Source organism: Beta vulgaris, chromosome 2 (assembly GCF_026745355.1).
Source record: "Beta vulgaris subsp. vulgaris cultivar EL10 chromosome 2, EL10.2, whole genome shotgun sequence".
In the NCBI taxonomy this organism is placed as follows: Eukaryota; Viridiplantae; Streptophyta; class Magnoliopsida; order Caryophyllales; family Amaranthaceae; genus Beta; species Beta vulgaris.
This window is the reverse complement of record NC_079203.1, coordinates 667,681-691,272: the sequence shown is the minus strand read 5'-3', so window position 1 is coordinate 691,272 and position 23,592 is coordinate 667,681. Positions and strand designations below refer to the sequence as shown.

The 23,592-nt window shown below is 37.9% G+C and overlaps 1 protein-coding gene across 3 annotated transcripts; it reads left to right on the top strand.

Annotated features, from left to right (window-relative positions):
• Positions 1-218: 218 nt before the first annotated feature.
• On the top strand, positions 219-23,092 carry LOC104905999 (hypothetical protein). Of its 3 annotated transcripts, none has more exons than XM_010694676.4 (14): positions 220-532; positions 2,184-2,283; positions 3,180-3,426; positions 4,261-4,302; positions 5,104-5,175; positions 5,261-5,396; positions 5,545-5,702; positions 9,623-9,707; positions 12,472-12,677; positions 13,319-13,480; positions 14,565-14,714; positions 15,545-15,805; positions 20,777-21,052; positions 22,555-23,092. In XM_010694676.4, exons 1-14 carry the CDS (start codon positions 475-477, stop codon positions 22,786-22,788), a joined length of 2,187 nt encoding a protein of 728 aa, XP_010692978.1. In that variant the 5' UTR covers positions 220-474; the 3' UTR covers positions 22,789-23,092. The 3 variants fall into 3 exon arrangements, with proteins under 3 accessions (XP_048493996.1, XP_010692978.1, XP_019107842.1); XM_019252297.2 differs by lacking the exon at positions 220-532 and adding an exon at positions 646-784; XM_048638039.2 differs by lacking the exon at positions 15,545-15,805 and having other exon boundaries at positions 219-532.
• The last annotated feature ends 500 nt before the right edge of the window (positions 23,093-23,592 follow it).

Genomic DNA, 23,592 nt, shown 5'->3' with positions numbered 1-23,592 from the left:
ACATTTTGTAAATTCTTCTATATATATATCAATACAGATAGCTCATAACTCTCCTCGATCCTTTAAAGTGAAAAATTAGGTTATTTTTCTCCTCGAGAGAATAGCTCCGAATTATAATTTTTCTTAACCGTAAACAAAGAAACAGTGTAGCTTTGACATAAGTTACAAAAATACCCCTAAATGTTTAGCACATTTATAAACTCGATGGCCCTCCGGTATTCATTTCTGTTGAAAGAGGCATACGAGGAAAGAGGGGAAACCCAACCCCGTAAAGTTAAAACGTGGCAATCTATGGACAATGCAGCCTCTCTGATTCATCCTCTCTCCTTCTTCCTCCCAACCGCTGTGTCTCATGCTTCAGCTTTCATTTTTCTCATTTTAACTCCAATTTCTGTTACGCATTTCATCGAACACCTTTTGGGCTGATCTCAGAAAGATCGCAGAATTACCATTATCTCTACATTTCATGTTTCAATGAGATACGCCACTGCAATTCTCCGTCATCATCGCCATGCAACGTTGCGTTCTACTGGTATTACATTGTTACTACTTTACAATTTTAATTTTATTCATTTCTTATGCGGTTTTAGTTATTGGGTTCTTAGAAGTTGACAATCTTCTTCAATTGGGTCATTTTGTTTTACTGTTGAATGTTAATGTTGTTGTTATATGGGAAATATATGTTGTAAACTTGTAATGTTGCCAATTTCATATGCATGAGGATTGAGGAGTACATCTCGCGCACTTTTTTGGGCTTAACTTGTGATGGATGTGATACATACATGTAAGAATACCTTTGTAGTCCGTTTGGTAGTTGGTTATAAATGGTGGTAATGAGAATGAATTTTTTGTGTAAATTTGTGAAGAATATCATTGTCCATTCTCATGGTAATGCTAATTTATCTTAATGTGTCAAGACTGTCAACTTTCCTTCTTGTATTTTCATTCCCATCCAATACCACCTTGTAGGTGTTAATGAGTGGTAACGAAAATTGCTTCCCCTTGGAGACAAAAATACAAGTTTAGGAGTGAGATTGCTTTCTCATGGAGAAAAAATGTCTCCCCATTGAGATTTTAAGGGTGCTTCCCTAATAAAATTACACTTAAAATTCATTCCCATTACCGCAATTTATTAACGACTATTTGATGTTATATCTGCTACTTCTACATTACCCTTAATAGCTACTTCATTTGTTAGAACACCTTCACATGTGATACAATTTTGTGCCCTCGTGCCAACTCACACCAACCGCATTTGGGCTGTATGTTTGATCATGTTGATTGTAGAGTGAGGGGAGAAAAACATTTGATGGTCTCAAAATGTTAATTGAGATCTATTTGAAATGGGAATTATACCGTTGGTATATGGAAATGGGCCTCTCACCAAACCATTTGAGGGGTGAAAAACATTTTGTTGTATATTAAGTTTGGCTGTATATATGGCAATTTCAACTATATGTATATGGTTGTGAATTTGTGATATGCTATGCAATTTTACTTCATCAATAAATTTGTACATACTTGAGAGTTGGGGGGGGGGGGTAGTTGGTTGGAGATAGATTGCTTGATTACTACCTTGCATTGGAAAAATGACAAGTGTCAGACTCAAGAGGTCGACAGGCCGACAGACGGTCTACTACCATATATGAGAAGCTTAATTTCATCTCTCCTGAGCGGTGCAAACACTTCAACACCCCCGACTTCTTGTATTGCACCTTCGCTGCTTATCATTAGCTGTTTTACCTCTTTTTAGTTTACTTTTATCCTTTTTTTTAAGAAAATATGTTCCAAGGCTGTTTAGAAATTACTTTGGTGCCTTGTAGCTTGCTAAGGGGGAGGGCTTTGTGCTTCATGGGCTGTTGCCTTCTCCTGCTCTTCATAATTTCCACTGGCAGGATCTTTATATACTGTTGGTGATGTGTAGCAACTTCATTCCCTCGCGTTTTGTGGTTTTCTTTGACCTGCTTTGTTCTTTTTATATTACTAGCTAGTAGCTATGTCTTTCTAACACGTTTACATTATTTGTTGGCTAAAATGAGGTAGTAGTTTACTACAGCTTACTTTCCCTCCCCCTCCCCTGAAAAGACAAGAAGTACTGGTGGACTTCTCTACCTTGATGTTGTTTTGTGTGCTGAACCGTTTCTTCTTTGCATTACTGGTTACATCATTTCTTACATTTGCAGAATGGAGTAGGACATGGCGATGCTTATCATTTCAAGGATATAGTGGTCCCAAAGTATATGAAGATCATTGGTTTTTATCCATTATGCTGCAGAAAAGATTGTGAGTCACTTGTTTCCAGATTTTTAAATGTTGTGATCATAGAGGGATATTCTGGTTTAGTTTCTGGATTCTTTTTATGTTGTTCTGCTCGCTGCCTGCTAGTGTTTTGTGTATCTGATTCTGATCTGAAGTCAAAACTAAAATACTCAATTACATATGCGGACAAACGTCCCAACTAATGATTTCTCGGATGGCCAATAAAGGTAATTTACCAGAGATATGTATCATAAGAATGGGGAACAAGGAACTGTGAACTCATCCTTCTTCACTGTGAGTTTGCTGACTGGTTGTGTTAAAAGCTATCTGCTTACCTACATTACTTAATGGAAGGTCTGAGTTTTCCCTGGTTCATCTAGAAATATGCTTTGACTGGTGTTCGGGAAGGATAAAGTCATCTGATATAATGGACGCTAAAGATAGAGAGGGGGAGAGAGAGAGAAAGAGAGAGGGAGGGAGGGAGGGAGAGAGAGAGAGAGCATGCAAGGTTAATTGGTAGGCCTTCTCTTATGGTTCAATCTTAGGGAAAATGACTCTATTGTTATGCTACAACGTCTTTTGTCTTTTCTAATTAAGAACTTGCATGGATCTTTTGTTTCTGGTGAAGTTAACTTTCAAGGTATTCAGCAGCCTGTCTGTGAATGAGCAAGTTTTTAGATATCAGTTGACTGGTGAGAGATCTTTCCCTAGTTTTCGACTTGCTTTTTGATGAGGATATTGATAGTTGTTCTTATTTTGATCTTTTCTCTTGAATATGAATTTGTAATATCTTCCTTCACCCCTCCAAATCTCTCCATCTTACCCCTGGTCCAAATAGAGGTTATGCACTCAGTGAGAATTTGCATGTAACTTTCTTAATCATACATCATTTATCATCTGAGGGTGGGTATATGATGCAGGTTATCTACCAGCTTTAAAAGTGTGCACGGTGAGAGACCAACTGCTGAGTATGCAAAGCAGAGGAAGGAATCATTAGAGGAAGAATTTGGACATGTATTGGGAACATACAGCTCCAGAAGTGTTTCTGTGGTTTATCGTTTTGGGCCATTCCTGGCCTTATTCAGAGCCGCAGTTATCTCATATCACGTTTTAAAGTTGTCTTTATGGCAACTTTTCGTTGATGATATTCACAAACGTGCCACTAAGGTGAACTATGCTCCTTTTCTTTTGTCGTAGTTTCTTGATTTTTCAATGAAGATTTCGAGCTTATGTTATTCCTACTAGACTCTATTATTTCACGTGTTGTGACTGCTAACCTTCACCAACAATAGTTTTCTACAAAACTCATGTTGCCCATCTACACAAGGAAGGAGAAAGCTATTGTATCTAATTTTATCTATAAATCAAGGAGAATTTAATGCCATATTTGGTTCAGCACTTTGATCCAATAAGACAAAACTTGAAATTTGACGCCTAGAAAATTTGGCTTTATGAATCTGCTGGTTTCTTTCTTTAAGGTACATTCTGGATTGAGTATAGACACATTGTAGCAATCTAGGCCACCTTAGTTCTTCCTTTCAAGTCACCAGCACATAATTTTCTTGTCATTTTGAATACAAGTTCTTTGTGACGAAGATAACCAAAGACTGAGAACCCAAGTCATACCAGAGAAGGTGAATAATTGTCTTTTCCTTATTTAAGCACAAGCTAGACTGATTTGCGGTGCTAAACTTTTAAGGATATGTAAATATAATAGCATATGCCAAGTTAAATTTCCTCTTATAGTATATGTAGTTCTGAATTTATGTGCTCTATGCTGTCATACTCTGCTGGTGCATGTGATGAACTGATGATCTCTCTGTCTGGAGACTTGCAAGAAATTTATGCTGTTAGATTTGAATATTGAGGATCTATTTATCCGTGTGGCCTATGTATTACCAAATTTGTGATGTCATCCGTGGAATTCTTTTCCATGACTTTGAACTATCTTCAAGATATTGCATCTGGGACTCACATTGATAACGATACAATTTCATGCAGTTTTGTGATACTCTAATTCGACTGGGGCCATTTTATATCAAGGCAAGTGTTTATTTCCCTGCAGGTGGTCTATTCTATTCTATTAATTTGCTGTGTTTGCTTTTGTACATGCTACTTTTTAGCATAAAATGTTCATATTTGCGTTTTGTGGAAATAGATGAATCATCTGAAAATGTATACTAAAATTCTTTAAATAAATATGTGTATGTGTGGGGAGTCTATAACATTTTCAGTAGTGTAGAGAGTTTAAAGACCCAAAATTTCCAGATATGCTGATTTATTTTACTGGAAAGTAGGTTTCCAATATTTGTTGATGATGTTTATGGCGACGTATTGTTTCGAAAACAACGTTTTTACTACTTTCCCTAGGCTAGTTACTGGTATGGTTGCATATGTTTGAAACTCCTCAAATCCTGATTCCTGTCTTTATTTGGAGTGTTTATTGTTTTGCAAATCTTTAGCATGTGTAAGTGATGATGTAAAACCAAGCTTAAGTAATAAATGCAGTGCCTTTTATGGAGTTCTTGCCTGGCCATGGGGGGTCGGAATAATGTGGCTTTATCGTCGAGAGGTTTATATCGATGTTAAACCCTAGATATATGATATCTAAGTGCCCAACCATTTTATTATAAATAAGCAGTATAGTATAAGTAAATGATGCTTTTGCTTCAAAAAAAATGGTACTCTATCTGCTTCTTGGAAACAATAGTTACATTGTAAGTGTGCCTCTAAATATAGAGATTACTAGTGAATTGTAGTGATAGAGGATGCTTGTTATGTAAGCTTTTATTCCTCTTCCTGTCGAAGCTTTTTGGTTATCTTGTTTCTTTGTTGTATATACAGCTTGGGCAGGCATTGAGCACTAGACCAGATATATTACCCACCATATACTGCCAAGAGCTTTCAAAATTGCAGGTTTACATTCTTTTCTTTTCTGTGGACCTCTTATGGTGTGGTAATAACATATAAGCATAAAAAATTATTCTTCCTAACTGACCAGGATCAAATTCCTCCTTTTCCGACATCTGTTGCAATGAGATCCATTGAATCCCAGTTGGGTGTTCCTGTTTCAGAACTTTTTACCGACATCAGCCCAGAGCCTGTTGCTGCAGCTTCTCTAGGGCAAGTTTATAAAGGTTAGAGATGTCTGCTGATGATAAATTTGATTGTTAATGTTTGTATCTTTTTCTATTTCTTTTATGGAGTAAGTTGTTACTAAAGTAAATCTGTATATCTTGCATGATTTTAGTCTCAATATCTCTCTTGATGATTCAAGTGGTGCAGCTCATTTGCATTCTGGAGAGCTGGTAGCTGTCAAGGTGCAGAGGCCTGGTATGTCACTGTCATTGACTCTTGATGCGTTATTGTTTCACATGATAGGCGGCCAATTAAAACGTTTTGCGAAGGCTCGCAAGGATTTGTTAGTTGCCGTGAATGAGATGGTGAGATATATATATTGCAAGTTATTGTTTTTCCGTTATCTGTTTCTGCAATTCTTATATATCAATTGTAACAAGTTATTTATTGATTGATATGTGGTTGATCTCGAGAGAAACTCTAGATCATATTCAGGTTTATTGGCTGGGGAGTTAGCACCTAGTGCTGTTAGCCCCTTTCTTGATTCATGGCTGACCTTGGTGAAACTTTAGAGTTGTGTTGGTTTAAATGTTGATATTTGGTTAGTCTCAAAATATTTTTTTTGTTTATTTCTTAGTTGAAATTTTGGCGCCAAATGCTGGAGGCCTGTACAGGCGCTGGATAGTAGTGACCTTCTAATTTCTATAAAGTAAAGAATGTCACTTCCTCCATCCCCTCCATCCCCTGTAACACCCCCAAAATCCACACGGGTCTACCACTGCTAAGTCGCGTCGACTTCGGGGGCGTTACCGCCGCGATGGAACGCAAGGCATAATAAGAGTTACGATAACTTAAAACATTAACTTGAAAACTAAAATGCAGCGGAATTAAAATATAAATACAACTCGGGAATCATCAATGACTCCTTTCATTCAAACCACAAACCATTTATATAAGTCTTAGAAAAACCAATAATACTTGTTTCAAAATGCTTTAAATGTAAATACCCAAGCCTAGTCCCCGTATGCTCGAGATTATGCAGCAGCACCAACACACCTAGTCTGCTCCCCATTGTAGCATCAATGGTTCATCGCATTTCATCAAACACATAATAACACACAATCAGCTATGCTGAGTACGTAATGAACCATTGAATACATGTAAACATAAATGATGCACACATGAACAATCTTAAGCATGATGCTACACTATGTTACATCCTTTAACCTTTAATCTTTAATCTTTAATTGGCATCGAACGGGCACCGTCATCTTACTAGAATCATACGGGCTACTGAATCCTTAACAGACACTAGGTCTGTTAGATGAAATGCAAATACGGTTTTGTTCCGTCTCACACCCATCACCTTAGTATGCATACCCCAAGATCGAACGGAACCTTCCGCCTACTTGAGTGTCAAAAATATAAGGACACTACTGTCGTCACAGTAGGCCTGCGTAGGAGCGTAGGACAAGTCCCACACTCCCCCCATTGTTCATCACTTGTAGGGATCCAGCTACAAGATATTGCCATAATTCTTTTAATATTAACCATTCATTTCATAACCACATATAGTCATTTACCTGTTCTCTTAGTTACAATGCTCAAATCGTATCTCTTGTAACACTCTTGTTACACTATGGATACATAGAATCATTTACCTGTCCTCTTAGTTACAATGCTCGAATCATATCTCTTGTAACAACCTTGTTACACTATGGATAGATTAAAAATGCTCTTGTTTATACTACGATAGAATTACGCATTCCAATGCAACATATCGATTTCAATTACAAATGTCTAACCAGACAATCTCAATCAATCAAACGTTTCCTATCATGCTTTTAGGTTCCAATAACATAGATTGCAACCTAATCATGATACTAATACTTGGGATTAAACTGCTACGCGTACGTACCTTGTAACGGAGAATTTTGCTGTCTTAATCGAACGTTCCGCTTATGAAATTGGGACCTAAACCGTTAAATAAAAGCTTTAGTGCTACGTCGTTGGTAATATTAACAACTACTACGTAACTAAGACTATACGGTCTAATAATTCGAAGTAAGCGATAATTAAACTCCTTGTTTAAGAATTTTCGTCACTTTTCTATTATAAAGAGTTTAACGTCTTTTAAGGAATTAAGGTTAGTGAACATACTAATATTAGTTAGTGTCATTAGTCCACTAACTTTACCAAACCAATTAAATTATAAGTCCAACCATGTTTTATGTCCAAAATCTTATGTCCAAAAGTCTTAGGTCCAATCCAGTATTATGTCTGAAAGTCAGATCCGCAATTATACTCAGATCAGTAAAATAAACTCATTAACTTGAATTAATAATTAACTAATTATAATTTAACATAATTATGAAAACATAAATTATAATTAAACTTAATATAATATATTTAATATATAAAATGTTTTATACTGTTAAGCTCGCCGGAAATCAAGTTCCGCGACCGATTTCCGGTAACGGCACACCACTCACGCACAACCGCACGAGTCTTCGCGTCGCTCGAATCGTCCCACGACACTTCGCAGCAGCAGCAGCCTCGCGTCCTGCTTGCTCGTCTCGCACACCACGACGCACACACTCACTTTCGCTCGTCGCTCAGCACTCGAACCCCAACACTTCGCACTCCCTCCGCACGAAACCGCTCACTCGCACTTCTTTCGTTCGACCCGCAGCAGCACACAACACTCGCCTCGCACCGCCACGCTCGTGAGCCTAGCCCTCGCCTGTCGTTCGCACAACAGCGACGCTCGTGCGCTCGTCTCCGCACGCCCAGCAGCCTCGACGAGGATCCGTGAAGGAACCCAGCGAGGGGACGACGAAGAGACGAACGGTGAGGGAGAGACAAGAGATCCGAGAGAGAAGAGGAGAGCGAGAGAGGAGAGGGGTTTGAGGGAGAAGGGGGAATGACGGCTGAAGGATGAGAGAAAGAAATTTAGGGTTTCTCAACTTCCTCCTCTTATTTCCTTTTTATAACCTTCTAAAAGTGGTAACTCTAGATCGGGTAAACTCGACTTAACTTTTATAAATCCGAAATTAACACAATCGACTCGTATTAATATTATTATATTCTTATTAATCTGTAAATAATATTAAAATACCTTTTTATTAACTTCTTTATATTTTCTTAATTAATACGAATTAATTCTCAAAATACGGAGTATTACAGTTAGCACCTAGTGCTGTTAGCCCCTTTCTTGATTCATGGCTGACCTTGGTGAAACTTTAGAGTTGTGTTGGTTTAAATGTTGATATTTGGTTAGTCTCAAAATATTTTTTTTGTTTATTTCTTAGTTGGAATTTTGGCGCCAAATGCTGGAGGCCTGTACAGGCGCTGGATAGTAGTGACCTTCTAATTTCTATAAAGTAAAGAATGTCACTTCCTCCATCCCCTGCAACTTCGCCCTTTCTTAATTTTGGGGTGTCTCAAATATATTACCCATTTCCTTTCTTAATAGCTTGCAAGCTCCTACAACAATAGGAGCTGAGGCTTTGGTACCCCGAAGTGTAGAAACACCCTCCTTGCGCTTCCTTTGTTTAACTAAGAGTTTGTGAGTTTCGATATCTGGTTTTGCAAATGATGTTTTACATCAAGTTTGAGTTACAAATTCCAAGTATCTTTGGAAGTCTTGTTAATACGTAATTGTTGAGCTTATGTTTTGTTATAAACTATGGGGTAACTCCCCATTTTCAGCCACCATAAGTAGTTTCTTGGTTTGATTTGTGTACCAGCTTAAGCTCATTTTGTTTTGTGCACCTGTCTTGGTGGGGGGAGACTCTCTTGTGGAACTAATAGGTAGGCTACACGGGAGCTCTAGGAATGTGTAACAGGGGTATCCATAGCAAGCTGGAACTTGAGCATGATCATATCACCTTTACTAAATGACTTTTTGTGATGTATACTTGAATATATATTTGCACCCTGATTTTGCACTATGTATTGAAATACCTTGAACTATCTCATGTATGATGTATGCTTTTCTAAAGTACGCTCATAGAGTCAACCTAGCCATATTTATGGGTTTGACTCTAGCGGGTGACAACCTCCATGTCGTTTTAATCAAAATGCTTCCACTAATCTTATATAATACAACTTAGAATGATTTAAGAAGTTATATTACGGTGGGCTGTTGCAGTTGATCCTTAACTGTTACTAGATAATTCATGTTTAGAAATCTCCCATATGTTTCACAGCCTTCCTTGAGGCCTCTATTGAGAATTTTACGTGCAACATTTTATTAATTGTGCCATTTTTCTTTGTTTGACAGGTCAGGCACATGTTTGAAGAGATTGATTACATCTTAGAAGGAGAAAATGCAGAGCGGTTTGCTTCTCTGTATGCTTCTTATCCTGGTAAGTCAGACAGTTTATTGATTTTTCGACTTGGTTTAGTTTTGTTACAAAGGACAATAATGTGTGCAACTGTGAATTTTCTGTGGAGGATTTTCTCTTTCACCTGGGAGGTGATCAGAAATTGATGTGTGTTGTTCACTGTGGAAGTTGGTCTTCTTGTCTATTTAGTGAAGGTTGCGTAAACAGCTGAATATTGCTTGGTGTTTGTTATCTTATATGCTTGATCAGTATATGGTTTGCTGTTGGTCTGATGTGTATATTGTTTGCTTCCTATCATCCACTGTTTAGTTTTCTCATTGCTCGTCATCTAGAAGTTCAGGAGATGAAAGGGGGCAGCTCACCTTTTTTTTCTTGGGGGGGGGGGTTTGGAATATTGTATTTGCTTGTTCTGTACTTCTTTTCTCACCACCTTAATATAAGTTTTGGTTTGATTGTGTACAACCTTTTTTAGATAAGACAAATTATTTATATTCTAGAGATTCCCTTATGAAAAGAGAGCTGAGATATCTTGAAATCTCATACCTTGTTATAAAAACGGTTCTCTGCTTAGCGACACTGTCTTCTTAGGCCTTGACCTTCATTATTGGTCCTTAGTCTGGAATGTACTTCTAGGGAAGTTTAGTATTGTTCCTATTAAATCAACTACCTTTTTTGTCAGGATTTTTTTTTTTAAAATTTCGAACTCAATTTCCTCCTCCATGCTGAAGTGATATGACATAAATACTATTTCAGCTTTTGGAATGCAGTGATTGGCAGATCTCCATCTCTCTCAGTACCATGTTCTTGCTGTCACTTTTTGTTTATAACGTTAGCTTCTGTGATTTTATCTTGATTATACTTCACCAAGAGACCGTTGAAGCTCTTGGAATTTGTAAGTGCCTCGAAGATTGATGGTAGGGATCTCAGAAACGTGGGACTCCCATCCCTAACTTTTTTTCCACATCAATGATCAGCTTTAGTTTTTGAAGCAGTAACAAACCCTGCAAATTAGAAGCCTTCAACTTCTTTTGAGCTAATCTTATCTTCGGTGTTTTAACATAATCAAACCTGAATCGCTTCCCCTTGTCATGGTAAAAGTCTTGATGAAATTTTACCTTAGATATTTCACCATCTCGGTTTTTATTCTCAATTTATGTTGAACATATGCCTGCATAACTGATTTGGTGGAATTCATATTCATTGGAGTCACATGTTTAAACGGTTGTTGTTGGTGGATATGGATAATCTCCTTGCTCGCACACTACAACGAGCCCTCAACATATTTAGAGTCCATAGCATACAGGTTGGGTCTATGTCTTGGAAAATACAGTTCGGGGCTACCCGCATAAATTAAGTACTGGTGGTGGAGTTAAGGAGCTATGAACTTGGAAAGAGAAGTTAACCCAAGTCAATTATGCCTACTTTTTGGTGGATAATAAAAGGAGTTTGTATTATGGCTAAAAAAATAAAGCACAAGATAAGCATCCTTAATTAAGTCCTTTGGATCTTTGAAATCAAGTAACTCTTGAAAGCCAAACTGCCTTTATCTGACCGATAAGATAATGTATTCCATTTAAACAAATGCACCATAGAATTGCCATAAAAGCATTGCGTCGTAGTGGCAGATCTTCCTTCGTTCTTTCAAATATCACAACCTACAGAAACTCCAAAAATAGTATAAAGACAAATCCAAGATTCTTCATGGCTCATGTATCGGAAATTTCCTTCATTGAAATTTGGACACTGACACTTGAAGATGAAGCAATATATATGAGCTAGATCCACCATTGAAAATAGTCAACCATCGCTGTCATCTTCGGTGCGTCCCATTTCTTTTAATCCTTCCTGTCAGTCCAGTGTCCACACTCCACACGCCACTGTAAACCCCTCACCTTGAAAGGATGTCAGCCCAAAAAGTGATATTGACTACAAGAACAAGGGGATGCCGGATGCCCTGGTGGCAAGGTTAAACAACACAGACTGCATTTGCATAAAAAGTTTATGAAGTGGCTGACCCACATCTGGTTTTTTTTCAAACTCGGATAACTGGAGACCCAAAGCCTCAGTCGAAATAGCAAGTTAGTCCATCTTCCTGTTGGGAAAGGTCTTCGTAGATTAAGATCCCAACAGTTGTCGACATGCAAAGCAGACACAGAAGCACTGAGGATGAGATATTGTAGGATAAGGTCAGTGCACGCCACCTCATTCGACTTTTTGTACTTGCATAAGTCTTACATGCTTCCTCTAAAAACCCTATATCTTGGTATCAATCTGAAATCCTGCTCAGACTTTAAAATGGTAGACCATATTCTCTATCAATTTTCTCTTCATATTCGGAGGTGGTCATGTGAATGTAGTAGGCTCTTGTCAGTATAGCCTTGAAAGATACTATCACCTGACATGTCATCAGCTTCATTTAGAACATGACAAACCTGTGCTGTTTGAATCTCTCTAGAAGTGTTTCACAGGGATTTAGCTGGCTGGAATTTCTGTAGTTCCTGTATGCACTTTGAATCCTGTGTCAACTTTACGTTTGGTTTTGTAAGTTTTTAATTTATAGCTTTTCGAACAAGCGAACTCATGTGTTCACCTCTGTTGTAAACATGTTTGTGCCTTAGTGGCTATCCGATTCAGCCTCTGATCTACCAGTTTCAACTGGTTAAATGGTAAAGACTTCATACATGTAGACCTTCTCATTGCCCATTGACAGCTTGAGCGGCTGCTGCTGCTACTTCTTGTTGCATGCACATCGTTATGTCTGAGTAAATTCTTTATTTAATGGAAGGTGCTGATAGTCATGGAAAGAGTTTTGAAGCTACGCTTGGGAATTCTCAGATAAACAGAGGTCGAGGCCTTATTAGAGTCCCAAAAATATACTGGAAGTACACTCGTAAAGCTGTGCTGACAATGGAATGGATAAATGGAATTAAGCTTACAAACGAGGACGCAATAGCAAAGCTCCAATTAAAGCGCATGGAGCTTGTTGACCAGGTTTGATCCAAATTTGAAACTTGGAACTCTATTATGTGCTCTATAGTTTTCCTCTTAGAGATGTTTACCTCTTTAACTCTTCAATGATCTTTTTATTTTGTTGCCCTCTAGCCACTTCTTCCTGTGTTTATTTGCAAATTTATGTTTTCTTAATCCCGATGCCTTTGATATATGTATTTCTCAGAGAAGTCTTTCAATGGAAGAAATGCTTTTTTTTTTATTTACATAGAACATTTTTTATATCGTTATTTCTGAATAACTTGTCGCAAAAACTATCATACCAATAAAAATGGAACCAGGCTTATGCCTCCAAAGGCTTTTCTGTTGTCCTACTACTCACAGTTTAAATGATGTGCTCCTGTAGTGGCTGTAGCAACAATCTATGCTGATGGACTGTTGCTTTGTTGATAGATTTTCTTGCTGGTTACTACCTCTTATTAAATAAAAAAGAATGAGACTGCTCAGTATTATTATAATGTAAAGAGGTTGACATATTTTTGGTTATTATCTACTGATAAAAGTAAAAGTGATTATTTGTATAAAAAGGCTGCTTAATGTGTGTTTAGTTTCCAACAAAAGAAACCTATTCTATCTGAAGTCTTATTTTAATTCCAATATATATGCCTCTGCCATTTTCTCAGGGACTGTACTGCTCGTTGAGACAATTGCTAGAGGTGGGATTTTTTCATGCTGATCCTCATCCGGGAAATCTAGTTGCTACAGATGAGGGATCTCTAGCATATTTTGACTTTGGGATGATGGGAAATATTCCACGCCATTATCGTGTAGGCCTCATTCAAGTGGTATGTACTATTAATTATGTGTTATGTAGCACAATAACTTTTAATAATAACTAGCAGTGACTGGTTGGAAGACTAGTACGTAGTCTATATAGTAATGGAGTTAATACATATTACCTAAGTTCCTGGAGGCTGGAGCCCTTTAGTCATGAGTTATAAAGCGCTCTTGGGATTCTGCAACATGAATCCTGGAGCGGAGAGGGAAACAACGGTTCTTGAAGTTTTGCTTGATCATCTCCCCTGAATTCTTCGTAGGGCCTCTCCCTTCTGCGATCTATTATTTTTCTAGCTTGGTATAGGTCAAAGTTTCAGACTCACCCACAAATAAAATTATATTGATCCCTCAGATGTTTTTGATACCTTTTTGTGCTGAATTTGTCTTTATTCGTTGCTATGAAACATTTATGGCCTCTAACTTTTCTCCAAATGTTATTACAATTATAGATGTGCTATACCAATTACCCAGACCATATTCCTTTCTCGCTTACCTGAGCCTCTGGCTTCTGTTTTTTCTCTACATTTCCCACTCTTTCTCCATCTTTCTCTTTAATTTAAAAATTGAAATACTTTCCTAGTGGGCCTCGGATATGAATAGTGCTCACATTGATCCACTAAAGAGAGCCAATTCTTTGGGGTGAGGGGAACTGAGAAGGGGAGCCAAGTGAAGGAGATAGAAATTAAATTGTTTATCTGTTTTCTAAGAATTGCAACAATTTAACTTGCATGTTTTCTTATGTACTACTTTGACTATTAATACCTTTAATTATTTATTTGTAAAAGTTACAGAGTTAATATTTTGAAAATATACATTAAGGAAAATCCAATAACATTTTACATAATAACATTTACTTTTGTATACTTCCTCCTTTTTCTATCAATCACTATTCACTACATGTAGAGTTTCACACCTCCCATCACACAAATTTAACCATTGATATCTTCAACATTTGTAAGTAAAAATTATCAAAAGTTGATATCTTGTAAGTATATCCGAACGAATGTAACAAGATCTCACATGACTATGTTTATCTTTACGTGTAATTATGATGTGATGTTATAATTCTGATGGTCCATTATATGTTTTCAGCTTGTGCACTTTGTGAATCGTGACTCACTGGGTCTAGCAAATGACTTTCTATCCTTGGGATTTCTTCCTGAAGGGGTTGATATTCTATCGGTCTCTGAAGCTTTACAAGCATCCTTTGGTGACGGGAGCAGGCAATCTCGAGATTTTCAGGTCAGTGGTGACACTTCTTTAATAGTGTGGTAATATGAGAATAAATGTCGCAAGAGCTTACGCTGCAATGTTGTTGCCTTCTCTGAAATCTGCTATGTTATCTGCTCTTTTTAGCCTCCTATCTCATATATACCAAGGAAAATGTGCCTCAAACAGAAGTGCCACAAAAAGATTCATTTAGGCTTGTTCCTTTGCTAGGATAATATTGTGACTCATGGATATAGGTACCACGGGTACCTGGTAAATTACCTTAAAGTTCGAAGTACTTGTTGAAAATTTCCTTTTGATTGGGGTTAGAGGTGAGGTGGTATTGGGGTTGTTGAAGGCTGCAAAAACTAGAACAACATGGATAGTATAAGGGATATGGAGGAAGCCTGGAAGTGTAAGAGATTTTTTTCTATATTGCAGAGTTTAAACGATCTAATAGCTTTGTCCTCTAAAATCTCAATTCCCTACAAGTCCCCTTTCTCTTGTTTGCTAATTTCTATGGGTACTTAACAATATTTGTCTTGTCTTTAGTTTGATATTCCATTATAATTGAAAGTAGGAGCTCTCTGGCTTAAGATTTATTTGCTTACCTTCCATTTTTGTTTTTGTTTTATCTGTAGGAGCTCTCTGGCTTAGGTTATTTGTTTACCTTGCATTTGTGTTTTTATTATGTCCTTATTCACTTCATTTTGTTGACCTCTGCCAGTCTGCCCCAATTTTTTGTTTTTTTATTTGTTTTTTATTATTTTGTTTAGTCTCTACTACAGATTACTGATTCATAGATCATAGTCTTTGCATAAACAGATATTGAATTGTTACCTTCTGTTCACTTTGGATTTCAGAGCATAATGAACCAGCTATATGATGTGATGTATGAGTTTAACTTCTCTCTCCCTCCGGATTATGCTTTAGTTATAAGAGCACTGGGGTCTTTGGAGGGGACAGCTAAAGCTTTGGACCCAGATTTTCAAGTGGTTGAAAGTGCATACCCATTTGTTATTGGGAGGCTTTTGGCAGATCCAAGTCGTGATATGAGGAAAATTCTGAGGGAACTGGTTATCCGTAATGATGGGTCAATAAGGTGGAACCGTCTTGAACGTTTGGTATGATATCTAACTATAACATTGCAATTGATTGGTCATAGCATGGATAACTATTGTGTGTTTGACGCCCGTCCTCTCTAGCATACATGTTACATCATCGTTTGGCTATTCAGACATTTGAAACATGCTTTGTGATTTATCTCAGATCTGTCACCTGCTTTGGAATCTTAGATCAATTGACATCAGGAAAATGTCTACTTACCTTCTGTAGAAGTATAATATGGCTTTTAGGTTCCAAGTGTTTTATGTTCTGTTATTGGATTGGGTTCTTTTGGCAAATGTACTTGTTTGGTTGAACAACATTTGGTAGTGAGGCCCATGTTAAAAATTTTTTGAGGTACAGGTTTCTCGTACTAAGGGAGAGGTGATTAACTCCCACCATCACCATTGCCTTTGGAGCATCCACCACATCACCCAAACTTAAATTCACATGAATTTTTATATCATAATGTCCTTGGATCTCTTTTGATCTAGACTTTGAACATTGGTGGTAATTTTTTTTTTTTCGCAAATGCACGGTGGAGGGGAAAGTGGAAGAGAGAGACATGATAGTGGAGGGAGGAGGAAAGAGTGGGGGAGAAAAGAAAGAGGGAAGTGGTGGAGGGAATTGGAGAGAAGAGAGAGAGTGGAGATCAGGGAGAGAACAAAGGTGGAGTGGGAGAAGAGAGAAGGTAGGCCAGGTGGTGCCTTGGCTGCCGCTCTAGAGAAGAGCATGATGGGAGGAGGGGGGAGAGAGAGAGAGAGAGAGGAGGAGGAGGAGGAGGAGAACAGAGTGGAAAGAGGATGACGTGGGATGAGGACTGAGTGGGAAGAGAACAGAGGTGGAATAGGGAAAATGAGATGGGGGTGTTTGGTATCGACTTTTTTTAAAAATCAGCCAATCAATTTGTTCAAGGTGTGGAGTTCTAGCCTTCTAGGTATCACCCATTCTAAACCCATGAAGTTTGATACGCGACTCGTTTACCTAACACTAATGGTATTCCAAATGGTTCCTTATATGTATATGATGTTTCTTTGTTAATCCTATAAATCTAAGTTCGCCTTGTAGATTTGTATGTAGTTTGTATCCTTGATCTTATCAGTTCCTATGTCATGAAACATGAGACAGATCTTAATTTGGTAGGATAATACATTAATGTAATGTAGCAGAACCTTTTTGTGCATGCTGCATGCATGTCTCTGTTTAGAATTTGAGATAATGGCTTTGTGGGCCAGAGTTGAGCTTTTGCATGCAATGCTTATAATTGGAAGTCTTTGCGATGCACTGATATCACTTGTAAAATAAAATTGGGGAAAGTGTCATTTCTGGATAGAGCTATTAGACTTAACAAACTAATGCAACTTTGAAACCCTGGACTCTTCACGGTGTTGGACTACCCAATCCAGAGGAGGGCATACCAGTCCATGGGGAGGTTGAGCTTTAAGGGAAGCAAGGAGGTATCGAATTCCACCACTACTAACCTTTCACTAAAACTCCATGATGTTGTGCCATTAGATTTTCTACCGTTCTCTGTGGCGAAATGTTCACCACCATCAGTGCTCCATTGTCTTAGACTTGCTGCTGCTCCTCTGTAATTGCTGATGATGATTTTATCTCTCCTTTTACTATGTTGCTGTATTCTGATTTCTCTCTCCTCAGACTCATTGTTTTAGCGCTGGTGCACCTTCAAATGTTGCCTGATACTTCTTCCTTTTTAATCTTTCAAAGATTGAAACCAAGCGCAAATATTGATGGGTATTTTTCAATTAGGGTGGAGACTGGTGGCAGGGTGGGGGATCTTTTTGGGGGTGGGGAGCTGCTGAGGGGGTGGGGGCTGGTCGAAGACTCGAAGGGGAGGGGGTGGTTTCCAGTGGGGTGGGTGTGGGGGCTGGTCGAAGGGGAGGGGGTGGTTTCCAGTGGGGTGGGGGTGGCTCCCGATTGATGGGGGCTGGGGAGGAGGGAGAAAGTGGCTGGATGATGGTGGTAGTGGTTTGGATGGAGGGAGAGAAAGACAGGGGGAGAAGAAACATTTAAAAAATATTAATGGGGGCAAAGTCGTAAATAATGGCAAATAGCGTACTAACGTCCGTTAAAAAAGGGTAAATGGTGAACTTTTTAGGAAAATCAGGGGTATGTGATGAATTTCTGAAATAACGGGGGTATATGGTGAGAAAACCGTACTTTTTAATCTAAGATGTTTATGTTTTATTTCAATCTTTAATTGAACGACTTTGACTTGACTAGATGGTTGACCCTATCCGAATATACTAGACCCAAACATTACCCGAACCAAAGGGATCTCTGTATGAAATATTTTTGGACCAAATTACTTGGCCTGTTTTTGAGATCAGAATTTTATAATACTTATTAGGTCGTGTTGTCTTTCGTATGTCATGCATGCTTGTACCTGGCTCTGATCATGGCAACAACCGTCTTTGAAGCATACTGCATGGCTTCGTGTAAGACATTGGGATTGATGCGATGCTGAAAGTGTATTGTCAGGGGACTAGCGCGGATCGCTTGCGGGGCCCCTGATTGAGGCTATGATCCATGCTAGCGGCTAGCCTAACCCTATATGTGCAGCAAACTTAAAACACAATATAGCAAGAAAAAACATTGAATAACACTAACTTGCACCAAAATATATGTATTAGTATAAGTAGACATGTATTAAAGCTGCGTAATTGCTGTAAACCTGTGAATTTTGTGTTGGTTTATCGATTTAAGTAATGAACGTTCTACTGTGGTGCTCTTAGGCTTGCTTGTTGTCGCTCATGCCTCGTATGATACGACTCACAAGACAACTTAGCGCCATCGACAAGTCGTGCCTCGCTAAGTGACAAAAACATCTCTCTCACTCCTCAGCACCTGGCCCCCACCGAACTAGCTAACTTACCTCTATGACTGACGCACTACTCATGCCGCAATTTGTGCCCCATCAAGTACTCAACCGACGCCTCACTGTTGGAGATCTGATGTTGAAGCCTGAAGGAACCTCGTTCTTTGCACAATGTTGAGTTGCATGTTGTATCTGATACTACATATTGGGGGATGGGCTCAGGATTGCCTGTCCGATGCCTTGATCCCCGAAGTTATGATCACCCATATTGGGCCATATGTCTAACAAGGATGAAACACAATAGAGCAAGAAAACAACACACAATGACACTACTTGCACAAAATAAAATTTAATACAAGTAGACGTGCACTAGCATCGCGTAAACTGTCAACCATGATAGTATGCCTTGAATTTTAGTTGGTTTGAAGAATATAAGCTGAATTCAAGCACTTTTGGGGTCCATCTAGCTGCACGCTCAGTCGGTTGTACAGCTTTTTGCACGACAATGGAGCAGACCAACTGGTAGTCCTGAAACATTGAGTTTTTTTCTTTTCCTTTTTTTGGCTAAGCAAGTAAAATTGTATTAAGAACAATCACCATTACGACCTGACAACTAAGAAAGATCAACAAGATCAACTCACCAGCAAAAGCCCAAAAACTACATTAATTACAAGATCAACAAGATCAACTCACCAGTTATTATCCTTCCTAGAATTTTTTGTGTCGCAAAACAGCTATTATTCTCTTTTTAATAACCTACTTAAGTCTTTTTATTGTATTATGAACTGTGGGAACAAACTGCTGCAACCAGTAGCTCCCCTTTCTACACCTCCACACAAAGCAAATGACTGCAGCTATACCAGCAAGCCAAGAGGCTTTTGAAGTTTAGACTTGTTACTATTTTTTACCCATCTGATGAGGCGTTGCAACTCCACTGTTGTAGTCTGCATATCCATCAAGCACTGGATGCCATTAATAACTTGTACTAAAGTGCATCTGATGAAGAGATCTTCACGACTTTCAACTCCTGTACCACATAGAAGACAATCAGCAGAGTTGCAACACCTATCCTGGCCAATTTCTCTGCAGTCTGAAGCTTAGCTTGAACTGCTAACCCTGTGCTTTGGACCTTTGGTTAACTCAATCTGTTCCACACCATTTTATCCCATTAAACCTGTTATGATTAGCAACATGACTATTCCACACCATGTTCTATTTCATTGAACCAGTTATGAATCTGTGCTTTGGTGTACTCACTCTATTCCAGTGTACTCAATCTCTCAATCAATCTATTCTATTCCACACCATCTTCTGTGCTTTGGTGTGCTCAATCTGCTAACCAACATTGAGTAGTTATGATTAGCATTTATGGGATGATTATGAGCAGTTATGCCTGTTTCAAAGGAGGCCTTTGAGTTTTGTAACTTATGCATCATAGTCTTTTTGACAGACTTTTGGGAGGTTTAATGATGAGAGGTGATACACCCTGTGAAAGTTTTATGACGAGAGTTTGTCCATGTGGGAATTACATAGACTCTGTTTTGGTGTTAGGAAAAACTCGACGGGTTTGGTAAACTCCTTTATATTTGTGTTTTGTTTAAGCTCTTCCCTTGTATTCTCCTTCAAGTCTTTTAAACGACTCCTCCTTGATTGTGGACGTAGTTCATGTTGACTGAACCACATTAAATTCGTGTTCATCAGTTCATCTTCGTTGTTTTTTTTCTCCAATTTGCTCATGTTTGGTATGTTGGCTTTCTGCCAAAGCTAAACACAATTGATCATTATTCATAACACAGATATCCAAATCGTGTTAATGTAAGCCTCTGCATGCTGTCTTTACAGATATTTATAGGTCAGCCCATTCAATATATACCTGCTCTTTAAATTAAAGATTAGGGGAATTTTTTTTGTATTCAAATGTTTAAAGCAAGATGAAATTTAGTTGGAAAGAGTTAATGTCTTTTTCTTTTTTGGTAGGTATTTTATTTTTCATTTCTTGGTTTATTGCACCAGATTTAAATGTTCTGCTATGTCCACATCCTTTTTTGAGTTACTCTTTAGGTTATTAATATTTAGATCTTCTTTGGATATCTGTTGCTGGATAAAACATTTTTAGCAAATTGTTATATGCTGACTGCATTTGCTCTTCTAGATTGCAGCAATATCAGAAGCTTCTGACTCTGCTGAGCAGCATCCTGATTCTGTACAAGATTCTTCAACTCCATTAAGATGGAAAGCTTTCAACATGCAATCTGTGGTGTCAGCTACAGAAGATCTTCTTTTATTTATCTTATCTGAAAAAGGTTTAAGGGTGCGTATGTATCTTACAAGGGATGTAGTCAAAGCATTGGATGCATTCTTACAGGATGATGTTATTACTCGGAACTCAAATGGGGACTTCAGTGAGAGGAAAATATCAACATCTGAGGTAACTGTAGATTCTTGCCCTATCTTCACTATTTTGCTTGTGGATTAGGATGTCACATAATGTGCTGTAGCTATACCTTCTTGATACTGGTTGGATTTACTTTTTAAATAATTTTTACAGAGTAATTGTTCATGTAAATGTATTTGTTAGGCAGCTTTTTTAATCGTTTTGGAACAGATTGGCACACCAATCTTTCTTATTTTGATGAAAGGTGATCAGTAATTTGATCCCTCACTTGTTTAACACTCTAAATTATCCTCAAGTTTACTAGTATTTCACTTCAAAAAAAAAATTCACTTGTATTTGTGTCACCTTTTGTGGATTTATGATTATGGCTTTTGCAGTTTTCTTTCTTCTGTAAATGCCGTTTTAATCTTTGTTGAACTCGATCCATGTGGTGAGGTTGGATGGGAGTGGCAGATAGGGGAGAGTGGGTGGGGGAGAGAAGAAAAAAAGGGAGAAGTTCTGGTGAAGGGAAATTATGGAGTGCGGGAAAATGGATCTGATATCCTCACATTTTCATTTCAGTTACACTTTCTACTGATAATGGCAGTACAAGAGCATGTAATAAGTTGAGGGTATCATGGTCAATCAAATTGTTAGGACATAAATCGCCTAAAATGGCATCATTGACTCACTGAGTAAAAGATGACATAGAATATGTCCCCGAAATTCCTAATTACTTAGAATATATTTAATGGTTTTCCTTGGATAATTCTCTGATGAAGCTTTGTCGTGATTAAGATAAAGATTGCTAAAGAAAAACCATAGCTCCTTCCCCCTCAAAAGAAAAGGTAACGTCTTATTTAGAAGCACTTTTCAACTCTTTACAAGCTTGCTCGCTACTATCATCTTCTACACTGCTCCAGCCAACCCACTTCTTTTATTTATTGGCAATCCAAAAATGTCTTGCACTTGATTAAATACGGGTCCGGGTTCCAATATGTGCTCTCATTAGCGGATGAGGAAAAACATTTAGGGGCGGGGGAAGTGCAAAAAGCTTTTCCTTCATGTTCTATAGTTTTGCTATCTCATTTGAGTTATTCTTTGGAGGAGATGTACATCTTTCATATTAGTCTTGCAACATTTCATTTCTGAAAATGTCTTGTTGTCTAAATTTTAATCATCTGAAGTAAAAAGAAAGTTAACTTGCCCATTTATCTATTCAAAGTTGATAGTTTCATCTTTGCCATTACACTTCCAAACCCATAATTTATGACCAAGGGTAGAATGGTGAAGAAATAAAAATGTAGGTAAATAGCTAGACTCCTTTTTGGATGGGAGACAATTGAAGATAGAGAATGATATTTTAATTTTTAACCAGTGTGATCTACTTTGTTATAGCATCCTTGTGGCATCTTCACAATTTATGTGAAGTATATGGCAATATATACAGAATGAAGCAGAAATCTTTCCAGTACATGTTTTTTTTTTTTTTTGTATCCTCCACGTTTTTGCTTATGGTTCGTCTGCTTTTTATCTTCTCTTTTCGGTTATAACAGGAACACACAACAAGAGTTGCGAACGGCTTTCAGTATTTCTGGCAGGCTGTGAAAAAGTCTCCCGAAGCATGGATTTCTATGCTAGCTCGCATGTCAGTAAAACCTGAGTTTCACAACTTCATTCTGGATTTAGTTTCTGTCTTGATGCAGCATTCTAGCCGTAAAGTTCCTGAGACTATTTGGATTCATTTATCTAAACAACTCCACAATTTGGTAGATAGCTCTAAGTCTTAACAATTTATGAGATACTCTAGTTGATAGACTGATAGTTGGAGAGCCGGTTCTTTACAAACTGTAAGGGGCTAAGTGCGCCTTAGCAAAAGTTGGTTGTATAATCTAGATCTCACTTTCTGTAAGGTCTCTTAAATTTCAGCAGAAAATATAATGTTCCCTCTGTCAATGAGCGTGTAGATAGCTTGAAATAGTAGTTGGCAAATATGCCATCCCCTTTATTACTTGTCACATTTTGTAGGTCAAAATTGTAGTAATGTTAGATTTATTGATATATATTTTTTCATACAGCAATGTATATTTTCAAGATAGTTTCCTTACTTTTTTGGTAGTACTCAATTAATTATATCAGCAGAGCAGCAGGTGATAGCCTAGTGGTATTGGCATCACCTCCGATTCCAGAGGTCAAGGGATCGAGTCTCACCCTTGCAAGGAGGGATCCTCAATTTCCCCCTTCCTTGCAAGGGACTTTATCTTACTTTAAAAAAAAAATTAATTATATCAGCAGACAAAATTAAAATTATGCTTTTGGTAACTAAGAACTCTGAATCTGTTCTCTCAAATCGACAAAAAGATATTGAAGAAGATTATATAAGCTCATATATGAAAAACCTCAAAAGAAAAAGATCTTAGATTTGAATTAGAGAATGGGAATTAAGATGAAAACGAACTCGTAAGTAAAGAAGATCTCGGATTTGAATTAGAGAATGAGAATCAAGACGAAATTGAACTCGTAAGTAAAGAAGATCGAACAGGGCTTTTTTCGAATAAGCCAATTCATTTGGGAAGGACATATTTTTATATTGG

Bases quoted from the DNA above. Each gene is read 5' to 3' on its own strand.
- LOC104905999 (XM_010694676.4), top strand. From the start codon at position 475: ATGAGATACGCCACTGCAATTCTCCGTCATCATCGCCATGCAACGTTG. The intron at 3,427-4,260 runs GTGAACTATGCT...AATTTCATGCAG, and splicing joins TTCACAAACGTGCCACTAAG to TTTTGTGATACTCTAATTCG. The intron at 12,678-13,318 runs GTTTGATCCAAA...CCATTTTCTCAG, and splicing joins GCATGGAGCTTGTTGACCAG to GGACTGTACTGCTCGTTGAG.